General features: G+C 39.7%; 1 protein-coding gene across 3 annotated transcripts in view; it reads left to right on the top strand.

Annotated features, from left to right (window-relative positions):
- Positions 1 to 14,873, top strand: part of SH3TC1 (SH3 domain and tetratricopeptide repeats 1) — a 28,313-nt gene extending 13,440 nt beyond the window's left edge. For all 3 annotated transcript variants that reach the window (XM_086612346.1, XM_086612349.1, XM_086612348.1), the window contains 9 exons: positions 174 to 301; positions 4,210 to 4,251; positions 5,817 to 7,505; positions 8,186 to 8,366; positions 10,513 to 10,663; positions 12,766 to 12,888; positions 13,181 to 13,331; positions 14,213 to 14,409; positions 14,643 to 14,873. In XM_086612346.1, coding sequence (XP_086468472.1) covers positions 174 to 301; positions 4,210 to 4,251; positions 5,817 to 7,505; positions 8,186 to 8,366; positions 10,513 to 10,663; positions 12,766 to 12,888; positions 13,181 to 13,331; positions 14,213 to 14,409; positions 14,643 to 14,873 — 2,893 coding nt within the window. The remainder of the gene's footprint in view (positions 1 to 173; positions 302 to 4,209; positions 4,252 to 5,816; positions 7,506 to 8,185; positions 8,367 to 10,512; positions 10,664 to 12,765; positions 12,889 to 13,180; positions 13,332 to 14,212; positions 14,410 to 14,642) is intronic.
- The last annotated feature ends 7,080 nt before the right edge of the window (positions 14,874 to 21,953 follow it).

The following is a 21,953-nucleotide window of genomic DNA, read 5'->3' as shown; positions in this document are numbered from 1 at the left end:
TCAGTTTTTAGGTATGTTTATAGATATGACTGATACTAATTTTGACCACAACAGGACCTATAATGTAAAGATTGTATTAGTTTTTCTAAAAAGCTCCAATTCGACTGATGCAGTGAGCTCCTCAAGCCAAATCTGCTTTCAGACACCTTCAAAGTTGCTCCTTTCTTTGTTAGACCACAAGACCTGGATTTTCTTGAAGCAGAAGAGCTATCTTTTTTTTCAAAAGAAAAAAATTTAGAAGAAGCAATAGATTCGTTGAAACAAACCTCCATCACAGATGTTTGCTCTGTGTATCGAATAGGTAAGTAAGAGTTTTAATCTTTTACTGCAAAAGATACATGGCAGTTCCTATATCCCTGTTATAACTGATTTTTTTTCTTTTCTATTTCAATGAGATTCCAGCCTTTACACCTACTTTGAAATATCTTGGTATTCAGTTTGATCATTGATATGGCGTGTAAAAATCCTTTATATCATCTTTGCTACTTTCCTGCTGATGCAAGACTTCTCCCAGCAGAGCATTTAGAAATCTTCCTTTTTTGAGTGAATTTAACAGCAAGGTTTTAAAAACTGTCATTGAGCTGAACAGATCTTCAAGCTTTCAAATGCCAGAGTGCTGCATTATAGGAGGCGGTATGTTCACCCAAATACTGCTGGCTTTTCATTCATCTTAGGAAAGGTGGCATAACAATTATTGACAGCTAATGCAAACATACATCTCTTTGTGCTTGATTTAACTTTCAAAGATACAGAAAATAGGAAAACATATTTATAGAAAGACAAAATATACTTTTAGCTACATCATCGCTGATACAGCTGTTATTTCTCCAAGTGCTCATGCTTTACGTAAAATAATTGGGATAATTTAGGTCACCTTCGCAGGTTTAGAGTAAAGTAGTGTAATATAATTAGAATCATAGAATGGTTAGGGTTGGAAGGGACCTCAAAGATCATCTAGTTCCAACTCCCCTGCCATGGGCAGGGACACCCTCCACTACACCAGGTTGCCCAAAGCCTCATCCAGCCTGGCCTTGAACACTTCCAGGGATGGGGCATCTACAACTTCTCTGGGCAGCCTGTTCCAGTGCCTCACCACCCTCACAGTGAAAAATTTCTTCCTTATATCTAATCTAAATCTGCCCTTTTTCAGTTTAAATCCATTGCCCCTTGTCCTATCGCTACACGCCCTTGTAAAAAGTCCCTCTCCAGCTTTCCTGTAGGCCCCCTTTAAGTACTGGAAGGCTGCAATAAGATCACCCCAGAGCCTTCTCTTCTCCAGGCTGAACAGCCCTAACTATCTCAGCCTGTCTTCAGAGGAGAGGTGCTCCAGCCCTCGGATCATCTTCATGGCCCTCCTCTGGACCTGCTCCAGCAGCTCCATGTCCTTCTTGTGCTGGGGACTCCAGAGCTGAACACAGTATTCCAGGTGGGGTCTCACCAGAGCAGAGTAGAGGGGCAGAATCACCTCCCTCGACCTGCTGGCCACGCTCCTTTTGATGCAGCCCAGGACACGCTTGGCTTTCTGGGCTGCCAGCGTACATTGCTGGCTCATGTTGAGCTTCTCATCCACCAGTACTCCCAAGTCCTCTTCCTTAGGGCTGCTCTCAATCCATTCTCCACCCAGCCTGTACTTGTGTTTGGGATTGCCCTGACCCACGTGCAGGACCTTGCACTTGGTCTTGTTGAACTTCATGAGGTTGTCACAGGCCCACCTCTCCAGCCTGTCAAGGTCCCTCTGGATGGCATCCCTTCCCTCCAGCATGTCCACAACACCACACAACTTGGTGTCATCTGCAAACTTGCTGAGGGTGCGCTCGATCCCCCTCTCCATGTCACCAACAAAGATGTTAAATAGCACTAGCCCCAGTACTGACCCCTGAGGAACACCACTTTTCCAAGTGGAGGCTAGTGACATTGAACCATTGACCACAATTCTTTGAGTGCGACCATCCAGCCAATTCCTTATCCACCGAGTGGTCCATCCACCAAAACCATGTCTTTCCAGTTTAGAGACAAGGATGTCATATGGGACAGTATCAAATGCTTTGGATAAGTCCAAGTAGACGATGTCAGTTGCTCTTCCCTTATGCATCAATGCTGTAGCCTCATCATAGTAGGCCACCAAATTAGTCAGGCAGGATTTGCCCTTAGTGAAGCCATGTTGGCTGTCACCAATCACCTCCTTAATTTTCTATGTGCCTTAGCATAGTCACCAGGAAGATCTGCTCCATGATCTTGCCGGGCACAGAGGTGAGACTGCCTGGCCTGTAATTCCCTGGGTCGTCTTTTTTTCCCTTTTTAAAGATGGGGGCTATGTTTCCCCTTTTCCAGTCAGTGCGAACTTCACCAGACTGCCATGACTTCTGAAATATGATGGATAGTGGCTTAGCAACTTCATCTGCCAGTTCCCTCAGGACTCGCGGATGCATCTCATCAGGTCCCATGGACTTGTCCACCTTCAGGTTCTTTAGATGGTCTTGAACCTGATTTTCTCCTACAGTGAGCGGTTCTTCATTCTCACAGTCCCTGCCTTTGCCTTCTGTGACTTGGGCTGTGCAGCTGGAGCTCTTGCCAGTGAAGACTGAGGCAAAGAAGTCATTGAGAACCTCAGCCTTCTCCATATCCCGAGTAGCATTGTGTTGCTGAACTGAACAGGAGTAGTAATTTCTTGTCCCATCACAGACTGTTCTGTGGCGATGTGTATGCTTGTTAAATATCTAACAAAGTTTTATCTCCATTGGTGGCATCCTAAGAGACAGGCTTGTAGGCTCCAATTTCAAAGGAGATGGTGTGTGGGTTTGACTCGACTGCATTGGTTTAATTCTGCAAATCAGTGTTTGTGTGAACTAATAACTAATGCATCTCAGACTTGAGTTGCAAAATGACTCCACATCTCAGCAGCTTTGCTCAAATGAAAAGTCTAGGAACAGAAGTTCAGACCTCTTTTAGGTACTAGAACAATCTCATGGGCTTAATGGACACACTGCTATTTTTGCCTGTTGCACATTTTTACCACCTCTCATCTCCTCTGTAATCTTTACAAGTGCCAAGTTCTTTTCACATCTTCACCAGCTAAGAGTACCAGCTTTATCACTTTTTTTAATCTTAAACTGCATGATTGGTCAACATAACTTGACTTACCCAGAGCAAACATTTTCAATATTCACTTGATGTTTTGGTGTGTGATCTGAATAAATGGGTTTTCGATTCCTTCCACCTACATCAACCTACTGAGAAGTATTTACTTAAGAGCACTTCCTCAATTACATAGTTAAAGTATTAAGTTATGACTATTGTAAACATCTGTGGCATTTGTGCACCAAAGTCAGGAAAGCATTTAAAGAAAGGAGATCAGAAGTAAACAATCAGTGAGAGGTCATTCTTCAAGGCTAGTAAAATAGCTTCCCATCAGCTTAAACAGATCCAGTTCTGTAAGCCCCTGCTTTTAAATATGTCCTTCATACACTCAGTACCACTTATACTGCATCTAGTGTATGAAAAACAGTGAATATAATCCTGAAATGCAGCATGACAACTGAAATACCTTGAGAAATACCTTCTACGCAAAATAGTAATTCTTAAATGTTCTGCAGATGTGCTGTGTTAAACATTTAAAACTAGATCTATAGTAGCAATGTCTACAGAATTTCAAAATAAATCTTTTAAAAGAAAAGAATGCATGCAGATGAAAAATCCCTGCATCTATTGGAATGGCCACAGGATTCTGACATTCTTATTTACACAAATTACTCTAAATAATTATTGCCCTCTCCACTCCGGAAGTGATGCTAAAACTTATTTCAGTAACATTAAGGGCTTTTTGTTACCTCATTGTAGGGGTGACTTGTGGGGAATGATTGTATCTACACTGCCCTCTTGTATTTTAATGCAGCAGCGATGCAGGTTGGCTTTCATTCTAACTGTGATATGCAGATGTCTCCCCACCTTACTGAGCAGTGGCAGGTGCATGATGGTAACCATCTAGACAAGCAGTGAATTGTATCAGCAGGACGGCCAGTCCCTAGTATCTGTTAGCTTTGGGTCAGACCTAGAAATGTATTCTCTTCTAAATTGCCAGGACATATCCAATTCTAAAAAATTCTGACGTAAAAAATTCTGAACTAAAAAAAAGTTATTTAGGATATTTAAAACTGAAAAAGCACATTAGTTAAGATACCTTAACTAATATGACTTCTTTCTTTCTTACAGACCAATTAGAAGAAACAGAATTTCAGAAAGCTCATGAATGTGGTAATACTTCATATGCATACAATTTTGACATAAAATTAATGCAACGTGTGGTATTTTTGGTATCTTTGCCAACTTTTCTCTTTCTAATGTCTCTTCATATTCTAACATTCTTTCATTGTTTGCTTTCCTAGATTTTGCTGCAAGCCCTTCTGACTAGGTTTTGCTGTGAGACATTGTAGGTTTTCACTGATAGGAGATGTCTTTCTTGGACCTTGCTATCCAATTGCAAACTATATGACTTGTTTTTACTGCTGTGACATACACACACACCACTCCCCAAACCCCCCCCATTGTTTAACAGAGCAAAATACTGTTTATGGGGCACCTGGAATGTCCTGACTTTAAATTCCAGCAGATTTTTCATCTGCTAGAAAACTTCATCCCATAATTATTTCCTAAGTGAGATATTTTGATGAGGATGCAAATTGTTTCCCTTTGACATTTGCTAAGCTGTCACTATCATTACTTGTATTGTACTACTTTTTTCTAAATACCAATTTCTATATTTACGGTTTTGCTGAACAGTTTCAGAAATGAGATTCTAAGGGAACTGAGCTCTAAATCTGCAACTTCAATAAGCTCCTGTTGGTATGCAGTTGTAAGCTTTACATTGACTATGACTGCAAACTGCATCCCTAGTCCCTGCCCTGTTACCTTGGCTGGATAACAGTGGGAGAACTAAAGAAATGACAGCATGTCTATTTTATTTGTAAGATATTCAACAATTTCAGTAGTAGGATAATTTAGATCAATGACCATGTCAATCAACACAAACTTGGGAATTTTGAGAAAGTTAATCTGTGCCAGCAGAGTACCAGGGTTGGTATTACTACATGTTACCCAGGCATGGCTGGCCACACAGAGATAACATGGACAGGAGAACAGGACCTTTGCAGGCACCCTCACAGCACCCACATGAGACTTCAACAACTCAAATATCTCAGCCTCACTCATGCGCCCCTGGCTAACCTGCCTTAGCTTTCTATCAGGGCAGAGGTGTACCCTTACTCAACTGACACGCATACTCAAATTCACAGTTCCCTGAGACCTTAAGTTCATCCAGTACCCATCCCCTGACCTTGGAGGCCCTTTATCCAGCCTCCAGTTCAGACCTTGGGTCCTTCCAGATTCTGGCCTTCTGCTTACCAGCTAGTCTGAATTGTAATTCATTGGCAGATCTTTCTTGCTGACATAAACACAGAGAGAACTGAGAATATACACTCATACACAAGCCAGTCTGAATTAACGTTGGACTTCAATGGGATTAGTGTCAGATCAGGCACAGGGCCCAGCCAGGCAAGTGTACTGATCAGCAACCTGCTCACATGTGGCAAGTCCTGTTTATCCCCACTCCTCCAGTCTCTCACACTTGTTCCTCCCTGATCCTTCTTGATCTCTCTTTCTCCACCTTTGGCTTGTCTCCTAGGCAAGTTAAGAAAGTACAGTATGTTTACAAAATGTTTTCCTAGCAGCATCTTCTACTGATAAATGTTTTTGTTTGTCTATCAAAGATCTTTGTGTGCATGCACATATGAAGTGATCTGTAATTTATTCTTGAATTTCAGAAATTCCATGTTCACGTTCTAGCACAGGATCCACTAGCAAGAATGGCAAGATAGAAGAATTCCTGAAGAACTTCAAGAATTTGGAGGCCACTCAGGCAGAAGAGCCAAATACTGAAGGAAAGAATTCTGTGAGCTCTCCAAATCCAGAAATCTTTCCTCCACCTGAAGGACCTTGCTTCAATATATGTCAAGATGAAGTTCAAGCATCTGACATGTTTGAGTCATTGTTACTCTTCTTAAATAGGAAAGAATATGAGAGAAACTTCAAAAACCTGTATGATTTCTCTTACCCATTTATCAATAGCATGTTTTATGGGTTTTCAGAAGAAGAAGAGTTGGATAGCTTTTTTAGATTAGCAAGGCAAGCAGCAAAGAAAGCAGGCATGTCCCGGGCACTCGCAAGACTATGCTTTCTCTTAGGCAGGCTCAGTGTTAAAAAGCTAAAGTTTTCCCAAGCTCGAGTGTATTTTGAGGAAGCGTTGGGAGCAGTAGCTGGAGAGTTTAGTGATTTGTACTTTGTAATTGCTCTTTATACAAATCTAACAGTTGTCTACTTAACACAGAAGAACAAAGAAAAATGTGCTCATGTTTTTGACAAGGCTGCATCTCTTCTCATGGGAATTCCCAACTACATTTGCAGTGCTGACCTGGAGTCAGATATTCTAAAGTATGCTCTGAAGAGGACAATTCTGAGCCAGAACAAACATGCAGAGGCAAGGGTGTGCTTTCTACTGGCAAAACATTACAGTGCATGCAAACAGCATGAAGAGGCACTACCATTCTTGGAAAGATTTCAACTGTTGCTTAATGACTTGGGTTTACAAAACAACTTATCAAACAACTGCTATTTCAAACTAGCAGAGTCCTACAATGAAAAGTGTTTGCCACACATTGTATTAAGTTGCATAAAGGTTGCTGCTTCCCAGAGCTCCAGTACTTTAATGGATTCCTTGAAAATGATTGATTTAGTCATCAAAAATGCTCCCAAGCTCTATGGCCTGAGAAAACTCAGACAAATACTCCCATCCCAAATTGCACCTTACCTCATACAAGCACTTTCCTCTGTGTTTACTAATGAGGAGCAAGGACTATGCAGCACTATCTATCTTAGCTTAGCAAAACTGTACAGCCACCACAAACAGTATGGAAAAGCCATCTTTTACATGATGAAAGCACTGCACTCTGATGTTTCTGCGAAGCCAGAGGAAACTATTAACTATTTGGTTTCACTTGCTTGGTTGTACATTCTTTACAGGCAATATGATGTGGCTTTAGCCATTTTAAATGCTGTTGTAGACTCTTCATGGAGCAATCCTCAACAACTAGGCATTGCTTATAATATGCTTGCTATTGCTTTGAAACGAACAAACAATACAAAAGAAGCTGCCAAGAGCTACTACAAAGCACTGCGCCTTTCAGAAGAGACCAACATGACCCATAATCAAGCTATAGCCCTGGCTAATTTTGGGGCACTCTGTCTGCATGCTGCAGCCAGCAAGCTGGCAGAACATTATTATATCAAGGCAGTGAAGCTATTCTCCAAACTTCCAAGTATGGACTGTGGCCAAGACTTTATCCAAGTCCTCCTTCAGTTGGGATGTTACTATGTTGGTGGAACTCAAAGAGAAAAAGGAAGGGTTTATTATGAATGGGCTTTCTTAGTTGCAATGGAGACAAGTCATCTGGAAAGTAAGTATGTGTTTTTTTCTCTCAAAGCTAGGAAACGTACCCTGTTTGGGAATGTTTGTTATATAGGTATGTTATAGTTGTTCCTGAAACAATGTTTTATGCCCAGTTATATGATAGCTATCAGTGACTGAAATCTTTGCTCTATCCCATAATGGTAGAGAAATAAATACATATTGATTTGCTCTTCGGGTGGTACTTAGGTTTGTCGAAAATGATAGAGAAGATGCAATGTTAAGAAAAAACTAAATAACTTAATTAGTAAAAAGTCTGGAGATTTCTATATTCAATAATATTTACAATAATTATGATATCATTGATAGTACAAACAGCACCAGCCTTGAGTTTAAAGGTATGAAAACAATCAGTAATCTGGATTACTTTTGCATAAAATAGTTGTATTTAGAAGACCCATGCTTTATTTTCTTCTTGCTACCATGATTAAGGCAGCTTATACAGGTATTGCGACTGATTTATTTTATTTCGGAGATCAAGATTGAAGTAACCTCTTTGTTAACTTCGGGGGTGAAGAAATTGGCAGTGGAATCTTCTTATGACTTTTATATTGTTATTTATTGACTATGCTGAATTTGTGAAACAGTAAGAATGAACTATTTTAAAACTAATTTAACTGTCATGTTAAAATAGAGATTCATGTTAGCATTTCCAAACTATTCTCCTAGGTCAACTACAAGCGATTAAACTGCTGTGTCAGTTCTACAGTACAGTTGTTCCCAATGAGGCTCAGTGTGTCATTTACAATGAATATCAACTATCTTTAGCTAGAAAGATGTCCAACAAAGTTCTGGAGGGACAAATTTTGGAAACCATTAGTCAACTCTATTTGTCTCTAGGAACAGAAAGGTAAGACCTGCTGAATGACACTGCTTTTATTCTGATTGTAACTTTTCTGTCATGCTAAAGGATCTCAATTTTTGCAACAGCTGGAGATGACTGACTCTTTTTTTTCCCCACTCTGCTTTGCCAATACACTTAATTAAAATTGAAGGGTCCAGTGCTAGTTGGAGACTTCTCTTGGTTTTTAAAGTAATTGTCATCTCTCAAGGGAGACAAGATGTTCAGCAGGGATTAGCACCACTTCAAGAGCCAAATTATTTTTAAAATCTATGTAAATACATTTAAAAAGTATTATGTTATGCAACTCTTGATGACTGCTATAGCTCTAGGATTATTGCTGGCAGGTGATTTGTCTGCGGTGATAGATTTTTACATGACAATTTTTCCGTTAGAAACTAAATGACATTCAAACAGGTCAGACATCAAATTGTCTCTATGTAAGTGTTTTTCTTTGAGGAAATGGTTTGGTTTTTTTTTTCTTTCAAAACTTATATAAGCACAAAACTTATCTGCAAAACTGCATAGTAGCAGTATAAAACTGCTGGAGACTGACCTTGTTTTCAGAATACCATTTTTTTTGCTTTGCTTTATTGAAAAAACAGACTGCATGGTCAATTTATATTAACTAACAGGTACCAAGGAAACTTACATGTTTCTCTAGACAATTTAAAAAGTGTTTTTAAGACAGCTTTGATTTTTATTTTTTTGCCTTTTTTTTTTTTTCTTACTGTACCTCACTTCAGGGAGTCACTTTAGATCCAGATATTTTCAAGCATGTCTCAGTAAGGATGGAAAAAATATCCTCAGTCATGGAAAGACAGTAGATGCTTATTTTAGTTTTGAGTGACTGCAGTCTAAGCATCTAATGTTCCTAATATGTCACCTAATTTATCTTGCTTTGTTCACTTCTGTTTAATGAGATAGCTGGTGAAAATCCTTTGGAGAGACTGAAGATAAAGTAGTTGGTTAAGATTTCAAACTACCTGGAATTTCCAGAAGGATTTAGCTAGTTGAAGTAGCTGCTGCTTTGTGTGCATGTAGTACATGGAATTTATGTATCCTAGGAGCCTGGCTCCCAAATAATAATAGCTGTGTAACCTTAAGAGACTACCAGATAATAACACATACTCAATATGATATTAGACCGTAGTATCAGAGTATTCTTTGAGTTAGCAGTCCCAAGTAATAAGGATACGTGTCTATGAGGAAGTAGTGAAAACAGTGATGTCCTTGGTGTCACCACCTCCATAATAAATTACTGTGGTCACACCAGGGGACACAGCCTGACCAATTCCAGCTGCTGTGCTGGGTTATGGATTGCTATACGCTTTTGTCTGCTGTAAAAAAGAAAAACTCTGAAGGAGAGATGGAAGTAGCATTCAGTAACTGGGCTGAGTTGTACTACTTTAATTACAGTCTTGCCTTTCCTCGTGTTAGCAGCTTGTTAGCAAATAAGAGAAGACTGAACTGTCAGGCTTGTTCAGTGGATCGTTACTTTCTCTCATGAGTATAAAAGGAGTGACAGGTCTCTTCAATTTCTTTAAGAATCAAGAAGTGGTAAAACTATTTTTTTTTCCCTCAGATGAGACACCTTGTTGAGACAGAACTGAAATCTTGATAGTTTGAAATACTAGGGAGTGTATTGCTTTCAGATTTGCTTCGGATCTCTTTGGAAGTCTCAGCAGGCTGTTCTAAAGATGCACTGTGTTAAGGATTCACTGTAACTGCACAGTTCATGTTATATTTTAGTATGTTTGTGTCTTGCGCTTGGAGGAAAATGTACCAGGTCAAGATGATGGGAGTCTATCACAAGACAGAAAAATCCATAAATGATAGAAGAGCTAAAGATGAGGAAAGATTTTTCTACCTGTCACTAGCCCAAGGTAGGAGAAGGACACATCTAAACTAAACTATCCTGAAATAACATAATGTGATAACAATCTAACAGGAAACAGATTGAACAAAAAAAAAGGAAGCGGAAAAAGACTGAGTTTGCTAGTTACTAGTGTAATATAGCTGAGAAATTACAATTGTGCATTGAATAGAGGAAACAGATTGTTTTTACATTTACATAAAACATTTTTCATTATGAAGAAAAACATTCCCAATTCTGAAGAACCCCTCAGTGATTAGCAGTTTTCCCCTGTTTTAGGGCTTACAGGTCAGCTCTGGAATGTACGAAAAGAAGCCTTGGAATATTTATAGATCTCCAGAAAAAAGAGAAAGAAGCATATGCTTGGCTACGGGCTGGAAAGATATATTACGTTCTGAGGCAGAATGAGCTTGTGGATCTTTATATTCAGGTATGTTGTCAACACTTACAGGCATGCACGTGTTGTTAACATGGTGCAGGTGGCATAGTAAGAGAGTAAATCAATATAAAGATCCCAGAGATTTTGCTAACTGATGTTCTGAACATATAGTAACACCATTTATGTAATGTTTAATGGCTCAAAGTCTCAGCATTTTCCAGTGGTGTTGCATTTCAATCTGTTGCTTGACTCTGCAATGATTTTGGGCAGTGACCTTTCTCAGTGCCTGCTCTGTTGTAAATTCTATGCCTTTCATCACTGTCTACCAGCTCTACAGCACCACAGCAATTAAACTATGTATGTGTGCTACTTGCTGGTGGATAACAGATAATCATCACCTTAGCATGCTGGCTTGTGGGCTAGATCCCAAGGAAAACAGAGTAGCTTTCTCAGGAAGCATTTCCAAAGCACCTAAAGCACAGCTCGGCACCGAGCCAGCTGGAGCTGCTGCCACCTTTGCAATAGTGAGACCAGAGGCATGTGGCTTGCATGCTTCAGACCCTCCACAACCAACTTGGACCTGCTGCAGCTTCTACTGCTGTGCTAACGCAGACTGAAAGATGATCTGAAATGGGAATCTAGCCCTTGTGGCTGCTGAAAATGGATGATCTGCAGTCTCTCAGAGCTGCACTGCAGCCCAGACTTGACTCTCTTGTCTGTATGGCTTCTAGCCATGCACTGAAGTATTTGGGGAATTAGATTTTGCTTTTGTTAAAAATACTTCTCTCTCATTGTAAGGGACAGTGCTGCCTTGTAGTAGTGCAGGATGTATAAAGAACACGATATAGTAAGATCTGAGTTTTGGCTGGTGTGTGAGTGGTATCAAAACATGATTTCTAAATAAAATAATCATACATCTGTTAAGAGTTTTTGAAAAAATTCTACAAAGAAGCAGGAAAATATAAGAAACTTTTTCATGTTTAAAATGTACTGAGACAAAATATGTGGGGCTACTTTAATGGTATCTTTCTTTTCAGTTAAGTTACACTTTTGAATACTTACCAGGAAAACTGAATAAATGTGCTTATAGGAAGGGATTGTGTTGTAGGCCTGTTTCTTTTTCTGAATTATTTTACTGATAGCGTACAGGTCAGTCACCTGGTGATACAAAAGCCGAATCAGTGTGTGGAATGATTTTCTCCATCTGGTTTACTTCCTTCAAGAGCAGGAGTGACTTAGGGACATGCATGTGTATTTCCATACTGTGCATGTATGGAACCTGGTGTTTAAAGCAGAGAGCCAGTGCCTCTGTGAGGAAAGTCTCAAAGCAGGAATCTGCCCACTAAAAGGTTGACCGCTGTGCCAGTAATTTCTGCAAGTCATCATATCTTAACTTGCATGTAAAACGCAACTTCCAAAACTGTGATGCCATAGAGTCCTTAAGTGCTTGAAGCCAAAATAGGCCTGAAAAGGATTGCTGCCTTTGTGCTTAAGCAGAGAGCTGGACTTGGATTAACTGAATGCAATCTGAAAACTAAAGATCACAAAGTCAAAGCAAGGTTCATCTTCTTTCGTGTGAAAGTCCCCTTTCTCATTACTACTTATCCTATCAGTAACTGAGTATCCCGGTATCCTTGCTTTGGGGAGGGTGCATGCTGCCTTTCATGGAATCTTTTTTGCTAACATGGCATGTCTTTATTTCAGAAGAACAGGATAGCAGAGCTGCATTTATTTACAAAATTCACTTTACAGGCTTTTAAATCTGCACTGGTAGCAATATCTAACTGGCAATTTCTATGATAAGTTTGATTTAATTCAAATTTAATACATTACAGCTATCAAATGCACTATTGGATTTTAGAGTGCTCTGTGCTGAAAAAGGTAGCAGGATACTATCGCCAGAAAAGGGGAGACTATAACACTGTTTGTGCCCAGGTCCTTATGTTTCTTCTTCAGCATCTGTTGCTGGCCTGCTCAAAACCAGGCTACCTAAAAGACAGAGCATGATGTCATAAAATATAGCCTTTCCTATCTTACAATGAGAGGCCGTAACATGATTTTTTTTTTTCAGTTGCTAATATCTATGATTTTATTTTTTACCAAGAACTAACCAAGATTTTATTTTCTTTCCTCATTCCTTGTTTTCTTTTTAGGTTGCTCAGGATGCTGCTCTTCACACAGGAGATCCAAATTTAGGAATGGAATTGTTTGAAGCTGCTGGAGACATATTTTTCAATGGTACTTGGGAAAAGGAGAAAGCAGTGACTTTCTACAGGGTTTGTGCAGTTTTGCTACTGCATTGATAGTTATGTACCCTCCCATCACAGCAGGTGTTCTACAAATACTGATCCAAAAGCTGATCCTCTCAGCAAATGGTTTGTAACCTATTGCAGCTGAGCACTTTGTCATGGTGTTAATAGGTACCACCTGTTGCAATTCATGTGTGTAAGATATGCCTTATGCAAAGGGCAAAATAAAACCAGAAGTTGCTTGACATAACATAAATGGAAGCCTGTCAGTGCACATCTTGGGGTTCAGCTGTACCTAAGCTGTTGTTATGTATTTCAGGACAGGGCTCTTCCACTTGCTGTTAAGACTGGCAACAAGAACACCGAACTCAGATTATGCAATAAACTGGCGGAATTGCTGGTGAATCTGAATGCTTACGAGGAAAGTTTGGAATATGCAAGAGTATCTCTTATGCTCAGTGTAAGTTTAGGTAAGACCAATTTCAATTACAGCTAAGTATTACTGTTATCTCCAAAATAAGACAGAATTCTAAAAAGCTTTCTTCCTTTGAATTCAGTTAGGTTTCTTGTCAGAATTTCATAATGGTAATGCTATTTTTGCTTCCATTCAAGAATGAGCAACTTCATTGCTGTCTCTTCTAACTCCAAGCTCATATGGAAAATCTTTGGTAGAGCACAAAATTAAACCTAGGATTGCAAGTCCAAATTGAGTATTCTTCTCACAGCTAAGCTGTAATACTAATGAGTAATATTGTCCCAAGAGGCTTTTGAGTGTCATATTTCTTTTGGATTTGCTCATAGCCTTGCTGGTGAACAGACCTAGGAAAAAGTAGTCAAAAATGATAGGGCTGGCTTCCAAAATGACTATTCCTCAAATTTGAGAGCTGTTCAACTGATTAAGAACCCTCTTACCCCTCCATACGTGCATAGACAGGTCATTTTAATCCGTCTGAAAATCATCTTTTTGTCATAACTTTTGGTGTAAAGTATGTACTGGAAGAGGCAAGGGAGTCTTTAATCCCATTAGCTCCTATACTTTCAAAAGGATCTATTTGTATTCTTTGTAACTATGTGCAGGGTGTGTATATCTATACCTGAGAGATATAAACGTAGTTATTTCCTAAGAAAATCCCAGACATTGTCAAATTCTACACTAGGAAATTCAGGAATTCTGTGGGATTTTTCTGCTTTTGGCCATCTATCTCTTGAGCAAGGTTAGTTCTATTCAATAAAAGATCAGCAAATACCGTATAGAAGTAAAACAAAAAATAGCTTAGAGGTATTCTGATTTGAGACAATTTGACTACTTTGTTTCTCTGGTTTTATCTTGACTCATACATTGTCTCATTAGGAAATCAGCTCAATGAACGAATAGCATACCATCGGCTGGCTGCCATCCATCATCGTTTGGGTCACTGTGAACTAGCTGAACACTTTTATTTAAAGGCCTTGTCCCTCTGTTCCTCTCCTCTGGAGTTTGAGGAGGAAACACTATATTACGTCAAGGTATACTTGATCTTAGGAGACATAATATTCTATGACCTTAAGGTAAGCAATACCAAAAACTGCTGCAGAAAATCGTTACATTGAGTAATGTTTCATAACATCAGGTTTTACCACATTCTGTTTTTATGTACTTAGAATGTAAATAGTAAAGTGGGAAAACCTACTGAAGTTCAGAATCTGTATTATTCGTGTTTGATACCTAATAAACTGAGCTTGGGTGTCCTTTTACACTGGTTGTACCACAGGAGGTATTATCTTTGTGTCTCTTATTTCAGGATCCGTTTGATGCAGCAGGCTATTATCATTTGGCACTTGCTGCTGCCATGGACCTGGGCAATAAAAAAGCTCAACTGAAGATTTACACAAGACTTGCAATCATCTACCATAACTTCCTTGTGGATCGGGAAATGTCTCTTTTCTTCTATCAAAAGGCAAGAACCTTTGCAACAGAGCTGAACATTAGGAGAATAAATCTAGCTCCTGATCAGTGTTATAAGAGTTCATAAACATCTTTGGGAAATGCAGTCTAACAACTACTGAAGTACTTGGAGAAATACTGCACTGGCTTTGTAGAAAGATGCAGAATGTATTCATTGAATACGCATGTAATGTAAACCAGTGCTCAGCATCCCAGACTAAATTACCATTTTATATAGACAGTGAACTACATTTTGTTGTCTCCAAGATATACAGTCTTGTACTTATTGCTTAAGGATCAGCCTGTGAACTAAACCCAAAACCCAACAGTCTTTTTTTAAACTTTTTTTCTTTGCTATCTGTTTCTGCCTAGCTGGATACCAGAAAATGATCAAGGCATAGACACAGGAAAAATATTTAATAAAGTGTTATAGAGAAAAAACACTCCATGCAAATTGTGCCTTTCTCTGCATGACCTAGTCCTTGTATGACCTAGCTCCATTATATTTACTTGCTGTCATAAGAATATGTGCACAAGCATGTTAGGTCAGGTATTTAAGAATTAGTTTGATCCAGTTCCCCAGACATCACCCCTTATTTCCTATCAAATTCATCTACTGCAGGACTTACTGGCACCAGTTAAGATTTATCTTCTAATTCCTGAGAACACTTATGAACATGTAATTAACTGGTTTGCAGAACTGAAGCCTCTAGTAATATGTAGGCTGTAGTTTTGTGGATTTCAGTGGTCGTGTGAAGGCCCTCTTCCCCTCTTTTCAGAAACAAATTACCTGTTTCTTTTAACTGGCCCTTTTTGGAACTGTCAGTATTGTGCAAAGTGATTTATTACAGCATTTCCTACCGTCTTACATGTAACTACATTGTGTTCAGAAAAATGTACTACCACACTTGAGTTGCAAAAATTCTAGACTGTTAATTTTGATGATTCTAAATCTTTGTGCTTCAAAACTTTCTCATACCAAGGATATGGTAGAAATGACATATTAGATCATGCTGTATATTTTGAGAAAGAATGTCTATGTCCTAAAGTCTGATAATCTTGCAATTAAATATCCAGATACATTTTGAAATGATGCCTCTTCATTCTCTAACAACTTCATACAGAAACTGCTAGTTTATTTTATATTTAAAAGACTTTACAAAGAATGGAAGTGTCTTTGGAAGATGCCCACATAGTCTCAGAAACCAGCTAGAGTTGTTGGCTACATATTATATTTTATTTGCTTATATTGTCAAACGTGGGGTAAGGTGTAAAAAACCCCAACTTTTTTGCTTGCTGTGTTTTTTGGGTTTTGGTTTGGTGTTTTTTTTTTTTTTCCTGGTCCATAAAGTGATGTGCTCTCGTTGTTTTGGTTCTTTGCCTAAGAATCTTTCTTTTCCTAAAATTTGTCATTCACAGTGCGCTCTGAGCACTTTCCACATACGCATTCAGGTACCTGACTTTTTGACCATGTGAATTTATTAGCTTTTTCTCTTCTTTCTCCCTAGAGTGAGAGAGGACACTTATATAACCTAGATAGACTGACACTTGGGATACTCCTCCAGGGAGGTGGGAAGTGCATCTTCTTCCTCCATGAGTACTGTAAGCACTAGTCTATATAACAGATAGTTGTCACTATCATGATAATCATGACTTGTCAATTACCTTGAAGAGAAGATTTGGCTACTTAAGTGACAAGGTAACTCTCTGCAGCCCTGCACTTGGCTCAAAGGTCCAGAAAGTGAAATGGGGCTTCAGCTCGATACCTTTGAGCTTAAACACTTTGTAATTGCTATTTCTGGCAGGCTCCTTGCACAGTAAGCATTTTTATTTTGTTTTCTCTTTTGACACAGTAAAGAGAAATTAAGTGCTCCTATATCTTCCGTTTCATGCTGAGGATTAGATGTCTAAAAATAATGAACATAATAGTGCCTTGCTTGCAAATATGCAGCATCATTAAATATATCTCAGCACTTTGTTTTTAAAAAATAAAAAAGCTTTATGTTGGGTAGTGAATCAGAACTCTAATGTCTTCATTGTAGAAATATGTATACTGCTCCAAGCAATTCTGCACATGATTTATTTTTTTTTGGACACTCACAATCAGACTTGAACCAAGCATTAATGTTGAAAGTTTTACTGTTAAGGTGTGTTACAAACTTACCCTGAATACTCAGATTCAGACTCAGCCCCACTAAGCATAGGAAATTAATTACCCCATATTCTCTTCCTTGTCTTGACTTGGAAACAAGTCCTGTATGATCTCTGCAGAGATGGGAAAACTGTGGATGTTGCTCTCTGTTCATTAACTTGCTTTTCAGTGCTGGGCAGTCTATTTTTCATTTCATTTGTCTTTCAGACTAGATAAACTTATAACTTCTTTCTGGTTCTGATTGCTGTAATGACAGGCAGTCTCTTTGTGTTCTGGGAGGGAAGCTGCACTTCTGAATCTAGAATTCAGTTCTGCTGATAAGACCTATCTTCCTTCTTGTATTGCTACTTCATCTTGTTGCCCTGATTCCACAGAATTTTTGCTTTCACAGCAATCCAGTCCTTTATTAACTCACTCTTTAATGTTAAATTGTGCTTGGGAAGCGTATAGCACACTGAATTTCGTGAGCATTCCCTTCAAGCCAGTTGAACAGATAAAAAAATGTATCCGGCTTTTGAAAAGGCAGTACCTGAATTCTCTCCTTGCTCTGATGACACAGGAATTCTGTGTTTTCCTACTCAGTGTGGTTGAAGTGAGTCATAGACATAGGATTTCAAAGAACTGCATTCCTATTAGATGTATAAATGGCATTTTAGGTTTTAAAAGACTTCTTCAAAACCTGTTAGACCTTTGTATCTTTTTCTCTAGGACGCACAACATTATTTTATGATTCTATGATGACAAATGCAATGCACTTGGACAGCAAAGCTGGAGTTTACAAATTCTGGTAGGAACTGAATCTGGGCTAAAGGATTTTACTGTTAAGTTCTCTTTCCTTCAATCAGGACTGGTAGGATTCATCCTTTATTCAGGAGACACCTGTCAGATGGCCCTACTCTCTTTAGCATCAGAGAATGGTCAATTGTCTACACTATAGAATTCTATAGATGGGTGAGATGAATCTTACCTAGTGTGCTTCCTGGTGCAAGTCTTTATAAATGGAAGTCTGATTATTTGAGAGATTATAAAACTCTGTTTTTCCATAGCTGTTATGTAAATGATCAATTTTGGCTAGATAACTCGTAGCGCATTCTTCTAGTTTAATGAAGCAAAAAGGTAGAACAGCATGGAGTCTAGATGCCTCCTAGATAGGCTACAAAAAGCATACCTCTGCAGAGTCTATTTGTTAGGAAAGACAGTGACGGATGGGATGTTTGAATGATAAATGAAAAAAAGAGATAGGAAGCAGATGTAGATGCAGAGACCTTCTAACTCGAACTAGTTATATAGCTAGTCAGTAGCAAAAATTTGATATTCTTAATGAGCCAAAAAAGCCCTGCTGAGCTGTTAAAAGCTCTGCAGGCACTGACACACCGTAGGTATTTCTGCTTGATTTGAAATAACAAGATTCTGCTACCAGGAAGGCACGAACTGGTGCCTATGAGCAGCTACATGTCTAGAACCCTGTCAGATATAGAGCCAGATATGGTAGTTTCTCACCCAGGAATGACATACATTGCCAAGCATCACTCCTTTGTTTTTAAAATGGGATTACAGGGAAGGGAACAGTAGTGATGCTATAGAATCATAGAATGGTTAGGGTTGGAAGGGACCTCAAAGATCATCTAGTTCCAACCCCTCTGCCATGGGCAGGGAAACCCTCCACTACACCAGGTTGCCCAAAGCCTCATCCAACCTGGCCTTGAACACTTCCAGGGATGGGGCATCTACAACTTCTCTTGGCAACCTGTTCCAGTGCCTCACCACTCTCAGAGTGAAAAATTTCTTCCTTATATCTAATCTAAATCTGCCCTTTTTCAGTTTAAAGCCATTGCCCCTTGTCCTATCACTACATGCCCTTGTAAAAGGTAAAGAATGGTAAAGAATCAGGTAAAGGTAAACAATAGTAAAGAATGGTAAAGTTCATGGTAAAGAATACTTAATTACGGGAAAGGGGCGACCTCAATCCTTGTGCTTTCCTCATCCTGTAGAAATTCACGTTTCCGAAGGGGAAAATACAGAGTATCCTATTCAGTAGGCTTAGGGGCCTGTCTTCTCAATCTCTCCTGGTCAGATAAAAGGCATGCCAAACTCTGCATGCTCTCTGGGTGTGTGTAGGAGGGAGTGCAGCCTGTCTGCTCATGGCTAAGGAATTCACTTCGGAGTAAAGGAAGGCTAGGCTCCATCATCCATGCTCTAAAAGGCCTGCACTAAGCATCTCTGCATAAAATAGTTTCTGGAGTGGAAACTGGCACACAAGATTCTTGATCATTGGGTATCCATTATTATATTTTTTTTACTAGAGTAAGAGCTCCACTGCTTTCTCATGTTCCCATTTTTTCAACTTTGGCCTCCTCAGAGAAGTTAAACCCGCTTTATGCTGTTTTTTTTAGAGCCTGATCCATTCAATCTTAACACTTCGTTTTTTGCAGGGCCCAGCTATCGCGTTTGCCAGCCAAGAGAGCCTCTAGCCACGCGGTGGCACTCTCTAGCTTCACATCAGTGGCCTCCAGTCCAGAAGGTTGAGGAAGGCATTCGGAAACCTGAAAAAGTAGCACACTGGTTTACTCCATTACCTTTCCTTTCCAAATAAAATCTATTAGCTCTTTAAAAAAACCCCAAAACCCACTAAAAAGAAAAACACCTTTAAAAATGATGACCTAGATCCTAGCTAGGGCTTCAAGCCCCTTTACCAGGACCAGAGAAACACAGATTTTCTCCAGACAGGCATGTGTGTGCTGTGTAGCAAAGGAAATACGCTCTGAGAAAAGCAACTGAGCACTTGTAGGGAGCTAAAAAAATGTTGAAAGCAATAATTCTAAGCTACTTTGAAATGCTTTAAGTTCTGATAACTGTCTTGTCCATAGACAACTTGGAGAAAGTCTCCTGCTCTGAGGGAGTACACGGCTTTATTTGGTAACAGGAAAATTGGAGTGCAAATACAGAATACTGTGGTAGAGAAGAAGCCTGGTAAATGAAGTTAGAGGCAGGCACATGCTGAAAACCGCTGGTGCTAGTTTAAAATGGTCAGCTTTCGACAGCTACTCATCTTGTCATGAGAAATGTCGCATGAACTGCTTTGTGTGAGCCAGGTGCTGCAGTATTCTAGGCGGTGACATTCAAAATAGATTCATAGACTCCAACTTTTCTAGGTTGGAAAAGACCTCAGAGATCATCGAGTCCAACCGTCCCTAATCCCCATTAAACCATATCCTCAAGTAGATCATCCACCCTATTCTTAAACACATCCAGACTCCCTGGGCAGCCTATTCCAGTGGCTGACAACCCTTTCAGAGAAGAAATACTTCCTAACATCCAACCTGAATCTCCCCTGACTAAGCTTGTACCCATTTCCTCTTGTTCTGTCACCCATCACTAATGTAAAGAGCCCTTCCCCCACCTCCCCACCATCCCTTCTCAAGTATTTGTAGGCTGTAATCAGGTCTCCCCTCAGCCTCCTCTTCTCCAGGCTAAACAGCCCCAACTCCCTTAGCCGCTCCGCATAAGTTTTATTTTCCAGCCCCTTGACCAGTTTAGTCGCCCTTCTTCGGACTCGCTCCAGGAGCTCAATATCTCTCTTAAAGCGAGGGGCCCAAAACTGGACACAATATTCCAGGTGCGGCCTCACCAGTGATGAGTACAGGGGCAGGATCACTTCCCTGTTCCTGCTGGTTACACTATTCTTGATACACGCCAATATCCCATTGGCCTTTTTGGCCACCTGGGCACACTGCTGGCTCATATCAAGCTGATAGTCAACCAACATCCCCAGGTCCTTCTCCGCCAGGCAGCTCTCCAGCCACTCCTCCCCGAGCCTGTAGCGATGCTTGGGGTTTTTATACCCCAAGTGAAGGACTCTCCACTTGGCCTTATTAAAGTTCATGCCATTGGCCTCAGCCCAATGATCCAGTCTGTTCAAACCCCTCTGAAGGGCCTCCCTACCCTCGAGCAGATCGACACAGCCTCCCAGCTTGGTGTCGTCCACAAATTTACTGAGGGTACATTCAATCCCCTCATCCAGGTCATTGATAAAGATGTTAAACAGAACTGGACCCAGCACTGAGCCCTGGGGAACCCCACTGGTGACCGGCCTCCAGCCGGATTTAGCCCCTGTTAAACACTTAACCTACACTTTTTCTGACAATGTACCAAAGACATTAGCAGAGTTAGTAGCTGTTTTCCCACTTAATATAAATTGCCTGCCCGGTGTTACTGTCTGCTGATGTGCTAAGGAGATGTTCCTCTAAATAGTTTGCTTCTAATGCTTTTATGCCTTCATTTTGCCATTTCAGATAACAAAGGGAATAAAAATACTACTTAATACCCCAGAATATTTATCTCTATCTGGCACTTTAATCACTGAGTGGCAGGTTAAGTTGCCTCTGCAGTGCATTGATATACTAAAAGGACTTTATCTTTGCATGAAAAGGCAAACTAAACAAGTTTACTCTGACTTACAGGATCATAGAATGAATCATAGAATCATAGAATGGCATAGGCTGGAAGGGACCTTATGTGCCATTTAGATGCTGAATCACTTTATAGAATTATGTGCTAGGAAACTCTTGAAACTTTTCAGCAGGTGTTTTTCCTGATGTAGCAGATGTACAAAATCTGCTCAAAGTACCCTTTCTTTGCCAAGTCAACAGAAGGGAATTTCACCATTGCACGGAAAACATAAATTTTTTGGAAGTTGAAACAAGTATGATAAATGGAGCATTTTTGCTTTTCTAAAAATAACGTAAATTCTTTCTCAGTGTTTCCTGAACTATGTCTAACACCACTGTCTGTTGTTAGATACTTGTGTTCTATCAGTCAGGTTATAAACTGAGGGAAAGAGAAACTTCTCAGGAGTCTATCCGTTCCCAAACTGGGGAAAGATTTTATCAAGAGTTACGGACCATTATTGATCTTATATTTTGCTTAAAGTGCAGTGCCTGCCTTTTCTAATACACAACATAGTTACGTGTTTGAGATGCAACACACGTTTCTTTCTGTCCCTTGAAAAGGAAATTT

This window comes from Tauraco erythrolophus, chromosome 5, assembly GCF_009769465.1.
Source record: "Tauraco erythrolophus isolate bTauEry1 chromosome 5, bTauEry1.pri, whole genome shotgun sequence".
NCBI lineage: Eukaryota > Metazoa > Chordata > Aves > Musophagiformes > Musophagidae > Tauraco > Tauraco erythrolophus.
The sequence above is the reverse complement of the archived record's forward strand: the minus strand, read 5'-3'. Positions and strand labels throughout refer to the sequence as shown.